Source organism: Raphanus sativus, chromosome 9, assembly GCF_000801105.2.
Source record: "Raphanus sativus cultivar WK10039 chromosome 9, ASM80110v3, whole genome shotgun sequence".
In the NCBI taxonomy this organism is placed as follows: domain Eukaryota; kingdom Viridiplantae; phylum Streptophyta; class Magnoliopsida; order Brassicales; family Brassicaceae; genus Raphanus; species Raphanus sativus.
This window is the reverse complement of record NC_079519.1, coordinates 35,096,474-35,112,579: the sequence shown is the minus strand read 5'-3', so window position 1 is coordinate 35,112,579 and position 16,106 is coordinate 35,096,474. Positions and strand designations below refer to the sequence as shown.

The window sequence follows — 16,106 nt, the reverse complement described above, 5'->3', positions numbered from 1 at the left end:
GATTGATACTGGTACTGTGATTTTGGAGAGTTGGAGAACAAAATTTTGTTGAAGAGCTTCCAGAATCTGCAGGTATTGATGGTGGTGTGTGTGCCTTCATATGAAACTTTTTGGAAAAGGCAGAGTAAAAAATATAGCATAAACATTTGTATTGTTTAGTTTTGAAATTATTTAGCTTCAGGCTTTGCATGCTTAGCGGAATTGTATTTTATAGAAAATAATAGTGATTGACTGATGCAGATTTTAAAAGATGTGGAAAGAGAAGTAAATCTAACACTAATGTTTTTCTTAAGACAGTCCTTAAGGAAAAAGGGGAAAAGACCGAGAAAGAAAATGGAGAAAAAGGGGAGAGGACCGAGAAAGAAAATGGAGAAAAACTCCTATATAAGGATTGTCCTTATGCTTGTCATGACCAAAAAAGAAAAAAAAAGAAAAAAAAAAAGCTAAGAGCTTTTGTTCACTGCCCACCAATAATGATGCTCTAAGAGCATCAATATTGGGAAGTCCTTAGCAAAGTCTTTAAGGGGGAAAATGCGGGGACCGAGAAGAAAGAGAGTGAGAAAGCCCTTATTTAAGGGTCAGCCTTTATTCTCTATTGAATAAAAAAAAAACCCTTAGTCAAGGGAAAGAGAGAGGACACGTCTAAGTACCCTGAAAGACTATTAGCGAAAACGGAACTACAGGTGTAAATGCTGTGTTTTACTGACTTTTTGAACATGAAGAAGCATCATATTTTGTTTGGTTTCCTTCAGATTGATATTTAATTATTTTGGGTCTTGCAAAGATAAATAAAAGTTATGATGATAACATCTTATAGTACTTCCTGTGATTTATGTTTAAAACTTTAAATGGTATCTCAAAAGCAAAACTCAACATTTTAATATAATAGGTTAATCATTTTCTTTTCCCCTCGTAGGGGTAGTATATATATGTTTAAGTCTGCAATATCTTGCTTTTTACACGTCCTGATTGTATATGCATAATCCTCAGCTTCCACCATATGAACAAGATTATCAAATATCTTCAAGGTACAATTTTTCATGGGCTTCGACTGCGCAAGTCTTAGCTCTGTTTCATCAGAAATACTATTGTTTATGAATAATTCATGGTATAGGTTTATCACTCAATGCAGTTTACTGATGCAAGACAAAACGCACATGATTCATAAAATTGATTGTGTAGACCTGATCTTTCTCGAGAATTTGGCTAAGAAAGATTAGAAAAGAGCTTAAAGAAGGCTTGAAGAACCTGCAGAAACTCAAGCTTCAGAACATCAACTACTAAGGGAAATTCAAGAAAAGCAACCGACCAGTTCTATCGACCATTACATACCACGTCCTTCATTTTAAACTGCTTATTCGTTTCCTCTATGAGACAATTCAGAATTAAAGAACGGTTCTCGGTGATTTACATACCGTCAACTAGGGCTGGGCGTTTGGGTACCCATTCGGGTTTCGGTTCAGTCCATTCGGGTTTCGGGTTTTCGGGGTAAAAGATTTCAGCCCCATTCGGATATTTCTAAATTTCGGTTCGGGTTCGGTTTGGATCTTTGCGGGTTCGGTTCGGGTTCGGATAATCCATTTAAAATGTTTTTAAATTTTCAAAATTCATTATATACTTTAAATTTTCAAAATCTGTAAAAAAGATAATATATTACATATAAATTTTCATAACATATATATCAAAATACCTTAATCTATTATTATAAAGAAAAGGTGTCTCTCTTTTCCTGCTGCCAGCGCAACAAATAGAGATAGGAGAAGCCGACACCTGTCCACTTCATCAAAACTCAACGTTTAATTAAATGAAAACAAGGAAATTTGTGGGCTTCTGTTAGATCATAAGAATTAAAGCCCACAGCCTCAGAGGCGGCCCTGTAGTTTTCATCTCCTTCACACCGAAGTTATGGTTTCTGTTCTTCTGAAAAATCCGAGACCGATCAAAAATAATTCTGTGTACTCACACAGCTTCAATGGTGTTTCAATAGGTTAGATGAGTGAGATCGATATCAAGAATCTCTTCGTTTGTCTCCACCCGCGTCGTTTAGCCTTCTACTTTACTCAACCGAAACGGTCGAGATGCCGATTCAGCGCCAACATCGCCTCTTAACTCCATAGACGGACGTGTAGCACGACCATGACATTGATTGTGAATTATCGCAATTTCCAAGGTGGTCTATTCTTCACCTGTAAAAAGGTTTGCTTCCTTCACTTGACCAATATCCTTACAGTCTGTGAAAATTCTAAATCTGTATGTAGATTCTCTGTGAAATGGCTAACTCATCCATTTACTTTCTGATCTGAAAACTGGTTGCTGCTGCTCCTCCACCGTCTAAGTACGGTTGTCGGGTTCTGGAAAGCTAGGAATGAACGTGGAGGAGAACTGATGATCATCACACTTTTTCAATATATTTCGTTTATGGGAGATGATTTGATTTCTAATTTGATTGTTGATTTTGTTTCAATCTGTTCATCTATTGATTATTATTCAGAGCTTTTGTTTGTGACAGATGATAGTGGGAGACTGGGAATGAAATTTTTTTTTTTAGGATTCAGGTAAGGTAAACCTCTGTTATAATTTATTGTCGTATTTTCATATCTGGAGGAGCACTAAAAGACATTAGAATAATTGTGTTAGGTACTGCACCCTCCTATAAATCTATAATCCTCGATGGCAGACTCAGAATAATCTTGAGAATAAGTCTTCACGGTTCGGTGATAACTACCGCTCCGTCGATGAGGTTTGAATCACAAAACTTATTTTGTCTTGGTTTGTGTGAGTTTATGGCTGTTGGTGTTTTGTTTGGTTTTCTTCCTCTTGACAGGTTGCTTCTGCTCTCTCACATGCTGGTTTGGAGTTCATCGAGTGGGCTGAAAGTAACGGTGTTCGTGTTCTGGGGATTTGCTACGGGTTGCAGCTGGTTGTTCAGAAGCTCGGGGGTGTTGTGGTGGAAGGGGAGAGTAAGGAGTATGGGAAGATGGAGATTGAGGTGACGAAGGGTGATGAGAGTAAGATTTTTGGAGAGGGGAGGGTTGGTGAGAAGCAGGTTGTTTGGATGAGTCATGGGGATGAGGCTGTTGAGCTTCCTGATGGGTTTGAGGCTATCCCCATTCAACTTCTCCTCATTCCTTAATTCGAAATAGTTCTATGTATATTGTTTATGCTGTTTACTTTTTTAATAATGGTTCTTTGGCAGAGGGGTGATAACAACCCAGGAGATTACATGCCCGGAGCTAGAGCAGTGGCTATTAAGTCCTCCCAAACATCACCAAAGTTCCCCCTGCAACATCCGCTGGGTTGGATGCCTGTGGAGAGATGCAGCTGCTCAAAGAGGCATCCATGCAACTGTTGCTGGTGATGTAACTGATGAGGAAGCAGGAGTGCAGGAGGATAGGCGCATCGGAAAAAAAAACACATAATTCTTAGTTTTCTAGCCTAGCGAGTGGCCAAGTCTACAAACGCTTGGAATAATAGTTAGGATTTCATCGTTTCCTTGCATCTTTTCGTCGCTGGGTTTTCACATGTTGTTATCATGGCTTGGTCACTACGTTTCCTATGGGGTCAAATTTTAAAATAAACTCATATTTTGGTAGTTTAAAACAAACTCATCATCACCCTGCAACCCAGCTTGATAACAGATGGTTGCTTATAGATCTTTTTATTTATTTACCAACTCTTATAGATATTTTCCATTTGCCATTTTTCGTATACAACAACTCATGCATCTTACACCGAGAAACAACTCTTGCTTCAAATAAGATCGTAATATGATCGAATCTGTATCCACAATAATTTTGTAATTATTGAATATGATAATAACAAAGATATATGCCTTTTGACTTCACAGCTCAAACTCTTTATGATTTTTTGTCACTCTTTTTTTTTCTTTGACAACTGATTTCATGTCACTCTCTTTTTATATATTATTAGTAAAGCAAAAAAATAGTACCCGTGAAACAAAAAAAATACGAGAAACCAACAAAATATTATAAAAATGGAAAAAGTCACGTAATTTTACAAGATGTTTAAAAATTAATTGAGAAAAATATAATAAAATATAACTAAATAATTAATTATTAAAAACGAAAATTGTATTTATATAATAACACATTAAAAATCCATATGCAAATAAATGTAGTAACTTCATGAATTTCAAAGAGAGTTTCAATATAACTAATTTAATACTGATATGAAAATAAAAATTTTGTAATTATAAATTTTAAATTGAAACGTAATAAAAACAATAAGATATAGGAGTATGAATGAAAATAGAAAATATAAAATAAACCAATCAAAATATTTATATTACCAAAATAAAGAAGAACACATTTCTATTGAAATCATCTCAACCATCAAAGTATACATATACTTAATTTAAAAAAAATAGTGAAAAATCATAATAAAACCCCATAAAATAAAGTAAGCACGAAAATAATTATTCAAACCACATATATAACCAAACCTTCTCAAATAAGAACATACTTAACCAATGTGTTTTTTGCTTTTTATTTTAATCGTAACATAGAGAATTTAAAATATTCCAAAACCGTTCAGTTCAGACGAATGATTGTAAAAGTCAGTGTATGAGATTAAGTAAGAAAATCTTAACTTAATCTTAATTGTAACATATAGAATTTAAAATATTCCAAAACCGTTCAGATCAGATGAATGGTTGTAAAAGTCCGTGTATGAATTTAAGTAAGAAAATCTTGACTCAATCTATACAAGAATTATTGTTAGGAAAAAAATCAAATAATTTTGACTTTGAAACAAAACCGCCATAAGACTAAAAATCTTTACAAATTAACAAACAAAACTGTGGTAAAATAACTATCTCTATGCCATAATTTTGTTATGCACATGAGAACATGAGAAATTCATTAAATTTATGGATCGTCATAAATAAAAAAACCAACATGTCCCGGGCAGACAAATGCTGAGATAGATCAAAATTTTCTTAAGCGACGTCTCTATATTAAAAAAGAAGTGTTATGGGACTAATATAATCTTTACAATGCCACCACATCTCAATAATCTCAAAAATCGATAGAGTGATTGTTATTACTATAAACAAATGGAAAAATTCTTAGTGTTGGTTTTACGGTGACTGACAAATGCCTACACTCATCGACCACTACTCAGTTTTCACATTTTCCAGTTTTAGTATGTTCTTATTTTGATTAGCTTTGCATTCATACCTTCCTCTCATTTAATTTAACATTTTACATTTAATAAAAATGCAACTTCAAATAAACACCACTTCCACTCCAATATCATGTCGAAAAACTATGATTTCAACATAAAAGATAATTATTTTTGTAACATACACAAAAAATTTACCCACCACCAAATCTTTCCAAACCTAAATATTACAAACCACAAATAACACACCAAATACGGAATCAAATTTTTGTAAATGGAAACAACATGAAGATCATTTGAAACTCTCACAACGCAACAATGCCACAGCTTTACTAAAAAATAACTATTACAAACAAACAAAATATATTTTATCACATATAATTCTTCCTTTGCTAAAATTTGCTAAAAGACAAAAAACATTATCATATACATCTCTTCCAAACGTAAACCAAAAACACAACCCACAAAATCATACAAAATAATAACATAAATCACAAGTAAATTATATCCCGCCCGTAGGGCGGGCCTACCCTAGTTTAACATATAAATTAGTTTTCTTTGAATATTTGGATAAATAATCAATTGATATTTAACTATTTTTGGTATTTTCAGTATACTTTAGCTATTTTAAACATTTATTTTTGACTATTTGCATATATTTTTCGAGTATTTTGGAAAACTTAAAGGTATCTTATATATTTTTAATATTTTAATATAACATTATATATATAAATAATGTATATATTTAAGTATATAAATTTAATTCGGATACATTCGGGTACCCAAAATACTTCGGTTCGGATCGGGTTCGGTTTCGGTTCTTTAAATACCGAAATTTTGAACCCGTTCGAATATTTAATCAATTTCGGTTCGGGTTCGGTGCTACTTTTTCGGATCGGATTCGGTTCGGTTTTTCGGGTTCGGATTATTTGCCCAGCCCTACCGTCAACATATATGAGTAGCATGATCACATTTTCATTATGCTATTTTTACAAGATGATTCATCATGTTAATCTTGTTTATATTTGTAACATAAATTGATTTTTGAAGTCTTTAATTAATTTTTTTTTGGTTGATAAATAAATTAACATTTCAAAGTATCATATTATATTTTTTATATGATATATAAATTTTAGTTTGATATCTAAAATTATAAATTCAGATCTTGTGAATTAATTAAGAAATAAATCTGGTGCAATCGGGATGATTAAGAAATAAATCTGGTAAATTGGATTATTAAGAAATAACTTGATTTACATAAGAGATTGATTGAAATATCTTATCTAACACAGACAGAAAAAAATTCAGGATTGATCAAAATCCGAACGGCCATGGAGAAACCAGCGAAGGAGGAAAGTAACGCCCCTGCAGGTGCACAAAACCCTAGCCACCTCTTTGGCGGTGTAGACTCAATCAGCTCTCTACCAGACGAGATGCTCCACCATATCCTGTCCTTTGTTCCGACCAATGTAGCCATCACAACTAGCGTCTTGTCCAAACGTTGGAGGCATGTATGGTGCAAGACACCTTATCTCTCTTTTCCTCATATTACATCCTCCTCTATTGAATCGATTCTTGAAACCCTAGATAGCTACACGGCCGCAAAAATCATGAGATTCCATCTCCACGTTGATAGCGAAACGTGGGAAGACAGCGAAAGGAGCAACCATGTTGATAGCCTGATCAAGTTTGCAATATCCCGCAACGTGGAGAAGCTTTCTTTGGTATTGAAAGCATATTACGTTTTTCCAGATTTCTTCTTCAGCAATCCATCTCTAAAGCAACTCATCGGAGATTCACTCAACTATATGAGACCCAAATGCACCGTTTCTTGGACATCACTGCAGAACTTGTCTTTGAGTAACTCTTCACTCGATGAATCTTTTCCTAAGCTTATGTCTGGGTCCCCAATGCTGAAAAGCTTGACATTGCAGTCTTGTTCACTTTCTTGTATTGATCTGAGTGAATCGCCGCGCCTTAGACGACTGGACTTAGAGTTCACCAATTCTTCTCCAAGAAAATGTCATATCGTGGCTCCACATATACATTACTTGAGAATGATAGATTTTACGCAAAAATATAGTTTAGCTGATGTCTCCTCTTTAATAGAAGCTAACATAGACACTATGTATTTCTTACCTCGATTCTGGTGTACTCAAGATTATCCCTCGAAGGATGATTACCAAGTGATGATGCAAACGATGCTAAACGAGTTGCAGAACGTAGAGAACCTTACTGTTGGGCTTAGCTTTCTTCAGGTATGTTGACATTCTTGCATTCTTTAATCTTTAATTCTTATAACTCTCTTTTTTCTGGACAACAATTCTTATAACTCTCTCTATGCTTATTATAAACATATTCTAAGAATATCCTTCTGTTGTCTAAAAGTAGATATTTTGGACACATGAACATATGCTAGCTAAGTAGTTTATGATTAACTGTTTACTTAGGTTTTTGTTTTTCTTTTGGTGAGAGTTATTCATTATCTCTTTGTCATTTTTATTGCTAGATGCTATCTATTGCCGAGTTCCATGGTGTTCATTTCCCTACGTTAAAGGTCAAAACGTTGACTCTTAAAACAACAATTTTGCGATCTGCGGTTCCTGGCATAGCAAAGCTGCTACAAAACTCACCTGAATTATCGAAGATATTTTTTTACAAAACTGAAGATTGGAACTCTGCAGTGGTATATTTTATTATCCTTTCCTTGCTATGTTACAAATTACAAATAAATTAAAAATCATGTCAGTCACTTTCTTTGGTGGCTAATCAATGTATAAAAAGAGTTTTTAGTTTGCATGCTGATACCTTTCTTTGTTTTGCAGGAAAAGTATGTTAATCGCTACATAGACCCACAAGATCCACAAGACTTGATCTTTCCGGCTAAGTCAGCGTTTAAAGTTGCACAGCCGGATCTCGTGGCTTCCTTCATGGAACTTTTGCTGCGAAATAGCAGAACACTAAAGACATTGGTTTTGCAGTTGAGGAGTTGCCTTAATACAACGAATTATGATGAGCTGTCGCAAATCGCTCTTACACTCTCTCACAAAAATAAGGTCTCCATAGTGCTGAAATGATCAAGTAGGTGTAAAAATTATGTATCATGGATTTCTCGTGTTGGATTCAATGAACGATTTTATTTATTGGCTTATAAGCTTGGAGAGGAAGTTGCTTCTAAACACTTTTGTGTTTTATAGTGTGATTAAGGTTTAATCTGAATGTTTTGTATGAGATTAAGAAGATTAGAAGATTAGAGAGAATAAAGAACTAGAGAGAGACTAGAGAGAGACTAGAGAGAGACTCAAAACTCTATATCTTTATTAGAATAAGTTTTCATAAAGATATATAGAGGATACATTTTGAATCCAGATCTAGATATGTGTTTACACCTTAAAGTCAACACTTTTCAATACTTAACACTCCCCCTCAAGCTTGACCATGTGGAACAAGTCAAGCTTGGAAACCATGAAGATATCCCTCATTAAAAACCTCACCAAAGAAAACCCAATGGGATAAAACAATGATGAGGGAAAAAGAGTGGAGACTCCATGGTTAAGGAGATCAGCTCCTAGGGGTAAGATCAATGAGTCCAAGCCTTGATAGTATGGACTCCATTGTCTTTAACCTTGCTGCCTTAGTGAACACATCTGCAAGTTGATCCTCACTCCTTGTATAACATGGCAGTATCACTCCTAGAATTATCATCTGCCTCACCTTGTGACAATCAACTTCTATGTGCTTCGTTCTCTCATGGAAGACTGAGTTGGAGGCAATATGAATTGCTGCTTGATTGTCACAGTGCATTGTCATAGGACTGATCTGCTCAATTTCCATATGTTTCAAAATGCCCTTAATCCATACCAACTCGTTTGTAAGCTTCAGCATGGCCCTGTACTCAGCCTCAGCGCTTGAACAGGAGATCACTTTCTGCTTCTTGCTCTTCCAAGTAACCATGTTCCCTCCAATGAAAGTGCAATACCCTGTGGTAGACCTTCTGTCTACTCTATCTCCTGCCCAATCTGCATCACAATACCCAACCACTTCTGTACTGCCATTGCAACCCATCCAAACTCCTTGTCCAGAAGTGCCACTCAAATACCTCAGTATCCTATCAACCATCTTCCAGTGATGTACCTTAGGCGTCTGCATGTGCTGACTCACTTGATTCACAGCGAAACATATATCTGGTCTTGTGATGGTTAAGTAGATCAGCTTTCCAATCATCCTTCTATACAGCTTAGGATCTTCAAACAACTGGTTCTCTTCAACCTCCCCCTCACGTAAGACCTTATATCCCTCCTCAAGAGGTGTCTTGGCTATCTTTCCTCCAAGCACATCAGTCTCCTTTAGCATATCCATAGTATACTTCCTTTGAGACATAAATAAGCCCTCTCTGGATCTGCATATCTCAATCCCTAAGAAATACTTCATCTCTCCCAAGTCTTTGATATCAAATATAGACTTGAGGAACTCTTTAGTGGCTTGTATCCCAGCCTTATCACTTCCTGTGATAATCAGATCATCTACATACACCAAGATCACAATGATTCCTGATGGTCCTGTCAATGTGAAGAGAGTATGATCAAGTTCAGACTTCCTGAACCCTCTACCATTGAGTGTTATACTCAGTTTCCTGTACCAAGCTCTAGGTGACTGCTTCAGCCCATATATTGCTTTCTTCAATCTCAACACATTCCCTGGCTTCACTAGATGCTCAAGACCAGGAGGTGGTAGCATGTATACCTCATCTTCCAGCTCACCTTGCAAGAATGCATTCTTCACATCCATTTGCCATAAATCCCATTCAAGATTCACAGCAAGAGATAGGATTATCCTGATGGTGTGAAGCTTGGCTACTGGTGCAAAGGTGTCAATGTAATCTTCTCCATATGTTTGAGTGAATCCCCTTGCAACCAACCTTGTCTTGCGCCTGTATATCTTCCCATTAGGTAAGTACTTGATGGTGAAGATCCATCTGCTTGACACAGCTCTCTTTCCTTTTGGTAGCGCACTCTCATACCATGTATCATTCCTGATCATGGCATTAGTTTCATCATCTACAGAATCTCTCCATTCTTGTATCTCCATAGCTTCTTCATAGGACCTTGGTACATAGCTCTCATCCAGGCTAATCATAAATGCATAATGCTCTTCAGGAAACTCGGCAAATGAACACACGGCTTGAGAAGGATGCTCCACAGCTTGGGCATTATAGTACACTTTCATGTTTACCCAGGTCGAAGGAGTCCTTATCCTTGTGCTCCTCCTTAACTCCTGAACTGGAACCTCAGCTTGAACATGTTCCTCTGAACTAGGAGACTCTTCTTGTTCATCTCCACCACTAGACTGAACCGAATTCTCAGCTCCTTGTATCACATCTTGATCATGATGACCTGAATTCTCAGCTCCTTGTGTCATATCTTGATCATGATGACCTGAATCCTCTTGGTGCAGCTCTTGCACTCCAGATTCAGTTATATTCCCCCTCTCATGATCAAGAGGGATTTCTCTGCCAGCTTCTTCAGCTTGATCAATATGTACTATCCTCCTTGGTACCTGATCTTGAGACATGTTTATCCCAAGCTTCTCCATCAAAATCTTCAGAGTATTTGCCCTTCCTGGTGAAGCTTGAGACTGGTCCCCCAAGTCTTCCCACTTCTCCTTCTCATAATACCCTGTCGACTCTACAAACTTCACTTCTCTTGATACCAGAACTCTCCTTGTGTCTGGATCATAACACTTGTAACCTTTCTGGGTTATAGAATACCCAATAAACATGGCTTTAGTACTCTTCTCCTCCAGCTTATTTCTCTGCTCTCCTGGAACCCATACATAGCACACACACCCAAAGACTCTTAGGTGATCAATGCTTGGTTTGTTCTTGTTCAACACTTCAAATGGAGACAGATCCTTCAAGATTTTTGTTGGTACACGATTGATGAGGTAGCAAGCAGTCTGAACAGCATCACTCCAGAAACGTTTTGGTACTTTAGCATGGAACATCATAGATCTTGCTACCTCCATCAAGTGCCTATTCTTCCTCTCAGCTACCCCATTCTGTTGTGGTGTGTAAGGACAGCTTGTCTGCTGCACAATCCCATGCTTTGCTAGATGACTCTTGAAAGCATTGCTTGTGTACTCTCCTCCATTATCAGACCTTAGTACCTTCACAGTAGCATTGTATTGATTAGAGACGTATGCTTGGAAGTTTATAAAGGCATCTAGTACTCTATCCTTCGATGGAAGCAAAGTAACCCATGTATACTTAGACTTCTCATCAATGAATGTCACAAAGTACTTTTGACTATCTCTAGACATGCATGGGGCAGTCCACACATCTGAATGCACCAGATCAAAGCAATGTTCATATATAGTCTCAGATGTTGGGAAAACAGTTCTACAATGCTTTCCTAATATGCATGCTTCACACTCCAAGTGATTGAATGACATAGTAGGGAGAATCAGTTCTATAGCACGAGCATGAGGGTGTCCCAACCTAGCATGCCAAGTACTACTATCCACTCTACTAGCAGCACTACTTAAGCATATAGAATCAAGAGGTTTATGAATCTTAGCCATTTGGAGGTGATAGAGCTGATTCTTGCTGTCTCCTCTGCCAATAACTCTTCCAGTTTTCAAGTCTTGGAACTCAACTTCATTTGGCCTGAATACCACTTGACAGTCCAGATCAATTGTGACTTTCTTCACCGAGATCAGATTTGAAGTAAACTGAGGTAGATAGAAAGCAGGTGTGTTCTTTTCAAACAACTTCAGGTTTCCCACTCCTTCTATTGGAATTCGAGAACCATTAGCTATCATAACACTCCCTGTTGCAGCCTTGACCTCACTGATCAGACTCCTATCACTGATCATATGATGACTTGCTCCAGAATCAATGATGATGGGTTTGGTTGTGGATGCTGAGGCAGGAGCTCCTTGACTCCGGGTCGTAGCCAAAGCATACACATACTTAACAAACTCATCCCATTCCTTCTTTGTAATAGGATCATCTGCTCCTTTGGTCTCCTGCTCCCTCACACCTATACTTTCCTCACATGAGTTCCCAATGTAGGCAGAATAAGAACACTCTCCTCTCACCAACTTTTGCGCAGCTTTCTTGATCATCTTCAAGCTCATCTTATCACTTAGATACTCTGACTTTCTGTCCCTTCTCCAAGCTTTTCTCATCTTGAACCATTTCTTGGAAAGCTTTCTTAACCTTCCTCTTTTAAAGCTAGTACCACCCTTCACTTGAGTTGATACCTTGCTCTTCTCATACACATCACAAGTGTATTGAACAAGCTCACACATCTCTGCTACAAGAAAGCTAAAGACACCATCTTGTTCTCTCTTTTCTTGAATTGTTTCTGACCTCGCCATAAGCTCCAGCCACACTTCTTTCAGCCTTCCCACAAGCTGATAAATCTCATCCTCTTCTTGTTTCCAGTTGCGGATCAATCCTTTGTCATCACACACCTTCACAAGTTTGGATTTTTCTTCATGAGCTGCTTCAACCCCACTCTGTATAGTGTTTCTTTGAGCAGCTTCCTTTCCATCTCTCAGACTTCTTGTCTGGCCTTTTTCAGTTGCCATTTCTCTTAAAGGTTCCATCTTTATCTTGGATCTCCTTCTAATAGCTCACGCAAAACTCCTCCACAAGCTAGACAATACTTCTGAGCTTGTTAAACAGCTAAAGGAACTATCTTGAAGCTGAATCTCTAAAATAAACACCAACAGAGACAAACTTGAGTTTTTCAAAGATCTAACTTGGAGAAAACCTCAAGAACACTCAAGAACACTCAGATTTTTTTTTTTTTTTTAATTATGAAACAGAAACCACACTCTCTCTTTTTGAAGAACCTGGCTCTGATACCATAAACACTTTTGTGTTTTATAGTGTGATTAAGGTTTAATCTGAATGTTTTGTATGAGATTAAGAAGATTAGAAGATTAGAGAGAATAAAGAACTAGAGAGAGACTAGAGAGAGACTCAAAACTCTATATCTTTATTAGAATAAGTTTTCATAAAGATATATAGAGGATATATTTTGAATCCAGATCTAGATATGTGTTCACACCTTAAAGTCAACACTTTTCAATACTTAACAGCTTCATGTTCACTTGATTTAGTTTATTAGTTATAGACTTATAGTAGTAAGCATGGCTCTATATAGAAAGACAGCTCAACAATATGGTTCGATGGGTTTGTTGTACGTATATAAGTTTTCCTTTCTACTTGTGTTATCGTATCTCTTTCCCCATATCGGTTTGCTCTTCTTCTTTTTGATAAAAAGGGTGTACTACTACAGACATTAGTATCCAATTCTTATGATCAAACGATATAATATAAGTATCTAATTTCTATTGCGAGCACCAACTGGGTCTGCCTAGCACGGTGGGCAGACCAAGAGTTTACTTTGTTACCACTTGTTTTTGATATATTCATTTCGTATTGGTTCCAGTTATCAATGCTTTATTTATTGGAAATTTGTGGCACTAAATAAATTGGTACGATGATACGATCCAGGAAGAAGCCGTGAAAAAAGGCGTAAATGGAAATAAAGTAGAAAATATCCCTTGAGGAGGTGATCGTGAGTGTGAGATAGACATACTAGATTTTAATAAATAGTAGCACGCTACATAGATTGCTTGGGAAATAAAGCAAGTACTAACGCATTTATTAGCGATAAGGGAAAACTAATAGTAACCGTAGAAACCAAACAAGCTAGCATAAGAATCATATATTCTTACTGACTGTAACTTTAATACCATTTTTCATACGGAGTATGATAGAGGGGACTGGTTCAATCTTTTGACCTTCAACAACCTTGAAATTATAGTTCTGTATAATCTCCACAGATACCATCTTCATCTGCAAAAGAGCTAAATGTTTACCCAAGCAAGTTCTTGGGCCTGCATTAAAAACCAAGAACTTTGATGAAGGTTCACGTTTGAGTCCTCCATTCTCTGAAATCCATCTCTCTGGTTTAAACTCTGATGCGTCTTCTCCCCATACAGATCTCATTCTACCCAATGCGTAGATACATATCACAATCTTTGAATCTGCTTCAACTTTGTGCCCGCTTGGAAGCACATCTGACTTTGAAGGAGACTTGTGGTTGAAGGGAACCGGTGGGTAGAGTCTCATTGATTCAAACAATGCAGCGTGTAGATACACGAGCGTCTCTAGATCCGTGGGATCAAAGTTTGTGTTGATCTCATGTCGGATCTTGGTCAAAACTTGAGGATGCTTAGAAAGAAGCCAGAAGAACCAAGTGAGAGCTGAGCTTGTGGTGTCCCTTCCTGCTATCAATAGACTCAAAACAACATCTCTTATAAATGTATCATTACCGGGTTTCAAGAGCTTATATTTGGTCGTGTCCACGTTCATATAATATGTTACTGCGTTAATTGCTGGCTCTTTCTCCCCGCGACTTATCTCTTCTTTTCTTCTTGAAGATATAATCATTGAAAACATACTATTAAAAATCTCCGAAGCAGTTCGTATCTTCCTCTCAATTCCAACGCCAATCAAGTTTTGAAGCCTCCACAAGATCACCGGTTTGAGATGTCTATAGAAGATAGCTTCTTCAGCGAAGTCCGCAGCTTCACCAAACTCATACCCGGGAATTTCGGTGGATAGTGACATTGGGTCATAACCAGTCATCAAAATCGAGGCAGTATCAAACATGAATCTCTGGAACACATCTTGTAAGTCTATGACATTGTTTTCCTCAGCAGCTTTATCAAGAAATGGAACAAGATCATCGTTTAACTTACTTGTAGTGCTACTTACCGAGAGCTTCAGGAAGTTTTGATGGTGAAATAGGGAGTGACCTGACTTCCTCAGATCCTCCCATAACTCCATATCAGCGGTTACGATTCCATCTCCCAAGATATCAAAGATCTTCTTGAATTCAGGTCCTTTAGATTTCGAAAAGTTCGAGCTGAGCATGTGACTGATATTCCTCGGATCAACCGTGAACAACTTGTCTGTTCCACTAAACCAAGGCCCTTTGAAAGCGAACGTCATATCGTTGGCCTCGTGAACCTCAACGATCCAGTCAAAAAAGCAGGGGATGTTGAAAAGCATTCCAGGAAGCATCCCGAGGAAAGGCCAACTCTTGAGAAACGTCCCGCCGAGAGATTTCTTGCAGAGTAAGAAACATTGGAATACAAGGACGAAAATGAATGCTATGAAGACTTCAAATAATCCTATAATATTCGACATTTTATACAAAAGGATTTATGAGTTTAGATACACAGATTCTAGTACAATTGGTTTGATATATAACATATGTACAAGTGGAAATCTTGTGGTTGGCAAATCGAATGCAGAATGTTATCGTTGGCAAACATGTCAAGGATTAGGACCACCAAGGTATCGGACAAAAAACTCGTTTGTCACGTGTAGAGATGATAAAATGCACTGTATCGAAATTTTAACCCTAAACCAGTGTTTTTAAAATCGGATCGGGAGCTGAACGGAATTTTTTTGAATCACGGTTTAATATGGTACAACCAGACTAAACCTGATTCAATAATCTAGTTTAGTATTTTTACTATATAAATTTGTAAATAACGTTAGTAAATATGATATATAGTTAAAATATAAATAAATTTTAAATATAAAATATTACAAATATAAAACATATGTATAATTCATAGATTTTTGATAGTTTTCGTTGTTTTTATTAGTTTAATAACTTTGATATCCAATGTGGCTACTAGGCTTGGACATCCGGGTCTTCGGGTCGGGTTCGGGTCGGGTCTTGTCGGGTCCGTATCTTTCGGGTCCTTGTAAATTAGACCCATATGGGTATTTATAATTTTCGGGTCGGTTCCGGGTCGGGTCTTGTCGGGTCCGGATCGGTTTGGGTCTAGAATTTTAGTACCCGTAAAACACATATAATATTTGGGTATTGTTCGGATCCGGGTCGGTTCGGGTATATAAAACCCCAAAA

The 16,106-nt window shown here is 37.0% G+C and overlaps 3 protein-coding genes across 8 annotated transcripts; 2 read left to right on the top strand and 1 right to left on the bottom strand.

Moving 5' to 3' along the window:
- The first annotated feature begins 1,829 nt into the window (after nt 1-1,829).
- On the top strand, nt 1,830-3,685 carry LOC108826651 (uncharacterized). 6 transcript variants are annotated; one of them, XR_001945505.2, is made up of 3 exons: nt 1,830-2,196; nt 2,510-2,560; nt 2,638-3,685. XR_001945505.2 is itself a non-coding variant. In XM_018600032.2 (3 exons), exons 2-3 carry the CDS (start codon nt 2,978-2,980, stop codon nt 3,417-3,419), a joined length of 339 nt encoding a protein of 112 aa, XP_018455534.1. In that variant the 5' UTR covers nt 1,842-2,555; nt 2,638-2,977; the 3' UTR covers nt 3,420-3,685. The 6 variants fall into 6 exon arrangements, 2 of the variants coding, with proteins under 2 accessions (XP_018455534.1, XP_018455535.1); XR_001945504.2 differs by having other exon boundaries at nt 1,831-2,196; nt 2,510-2,555; XR_008938516.1 differs by having other exon boundaries at nt 1,831-2,560; nt 2,638-2,740; nt 2,825-3,685.
- A 2,722-nt stretch (nt 3,686-6,407) lies between these two features.
- Nucleotides 6,408-8,275, top strand: LOC130499625 (putative F-box/LRR-repeat protein At5g02930). Its single transcript, XM_056993872.1, has 3 exons — nt 6,408-7,400; nt 7,652-7,828; nt 7,968-8,275. Exons 1-3 carry the CDS (start codon nt 6,474-6,476, stop codon nt 8,217-8,219), a joined length of 1,356 nt encoding a protein of 451 aa, XP_056849852.1. The 5' UTR covers nt 6,408-6,473; the 3' UTR covers nt 8,220-8,275.
- A 5,459-nt stretch (nt 8,276-13,734) lies between these two features.
- Nucleotides 13,735-15,544, bottom strand: LOC108826052 (alkane hydroxylase MAH1). Its single transcript, XM_018599426.2, has one exon. The coding sequence runs from the start codon at nt 15,371-15,373 to the stop codon at nt 13,880-13,882; it is 1,494 nt and encodes a 497-aa protein (XP_018454928.1). The 5' UTR covers nt 15,374-15,544; the 3' UTR covers nt 13,735-13,879.
- Nucleotides 15,545-16,106: the final 562 nt, after the last annotated feature.

Coding starts and splice junctions, on each gene's coding strand:
- LOC108826651 (XM_018600032.2), top strand. CDS start 2,978: ATGGAGATTGAGGTGACGAAGGGTGATGAGAGTAAGATTTTTGGAGAG. Junction 3,094..3,196: donor GCTGTTGAGCTTCCTGATGG/GTTTGAGGCTAT, acceptor GTTCTTTGGCAG/AGGGGTGATAACAACCCAGG.
- LOC108826052 (XM_018599426.2), bottom strand. CDS start 15,373: ATGTCGAATATTATAGGATTATTTGAAGTCTTCATAGCATTCATTTTC.
- LOC130499625 (XM_056993872.1), top strand. CDS start 6,474: ATGGAGAAACCAGCGAAGGAGGAAAGTAACGCCCCTGCAGGTGCACAA. Junction 7,401..7,651: donor TTGGGCTTAGCTTTCTTCAG/GTATGTTGACAT, acceptor TTTTATTGCTAG/ATGCTATCTATTGCCGAGTT. Junction 7,829..7,967: donor AAGATTGGAACTCTGCAGTG/GTATATTTTATT, acceptor TTTGTTTTGCAG/GAAAAGTATGTTAATCGCTA.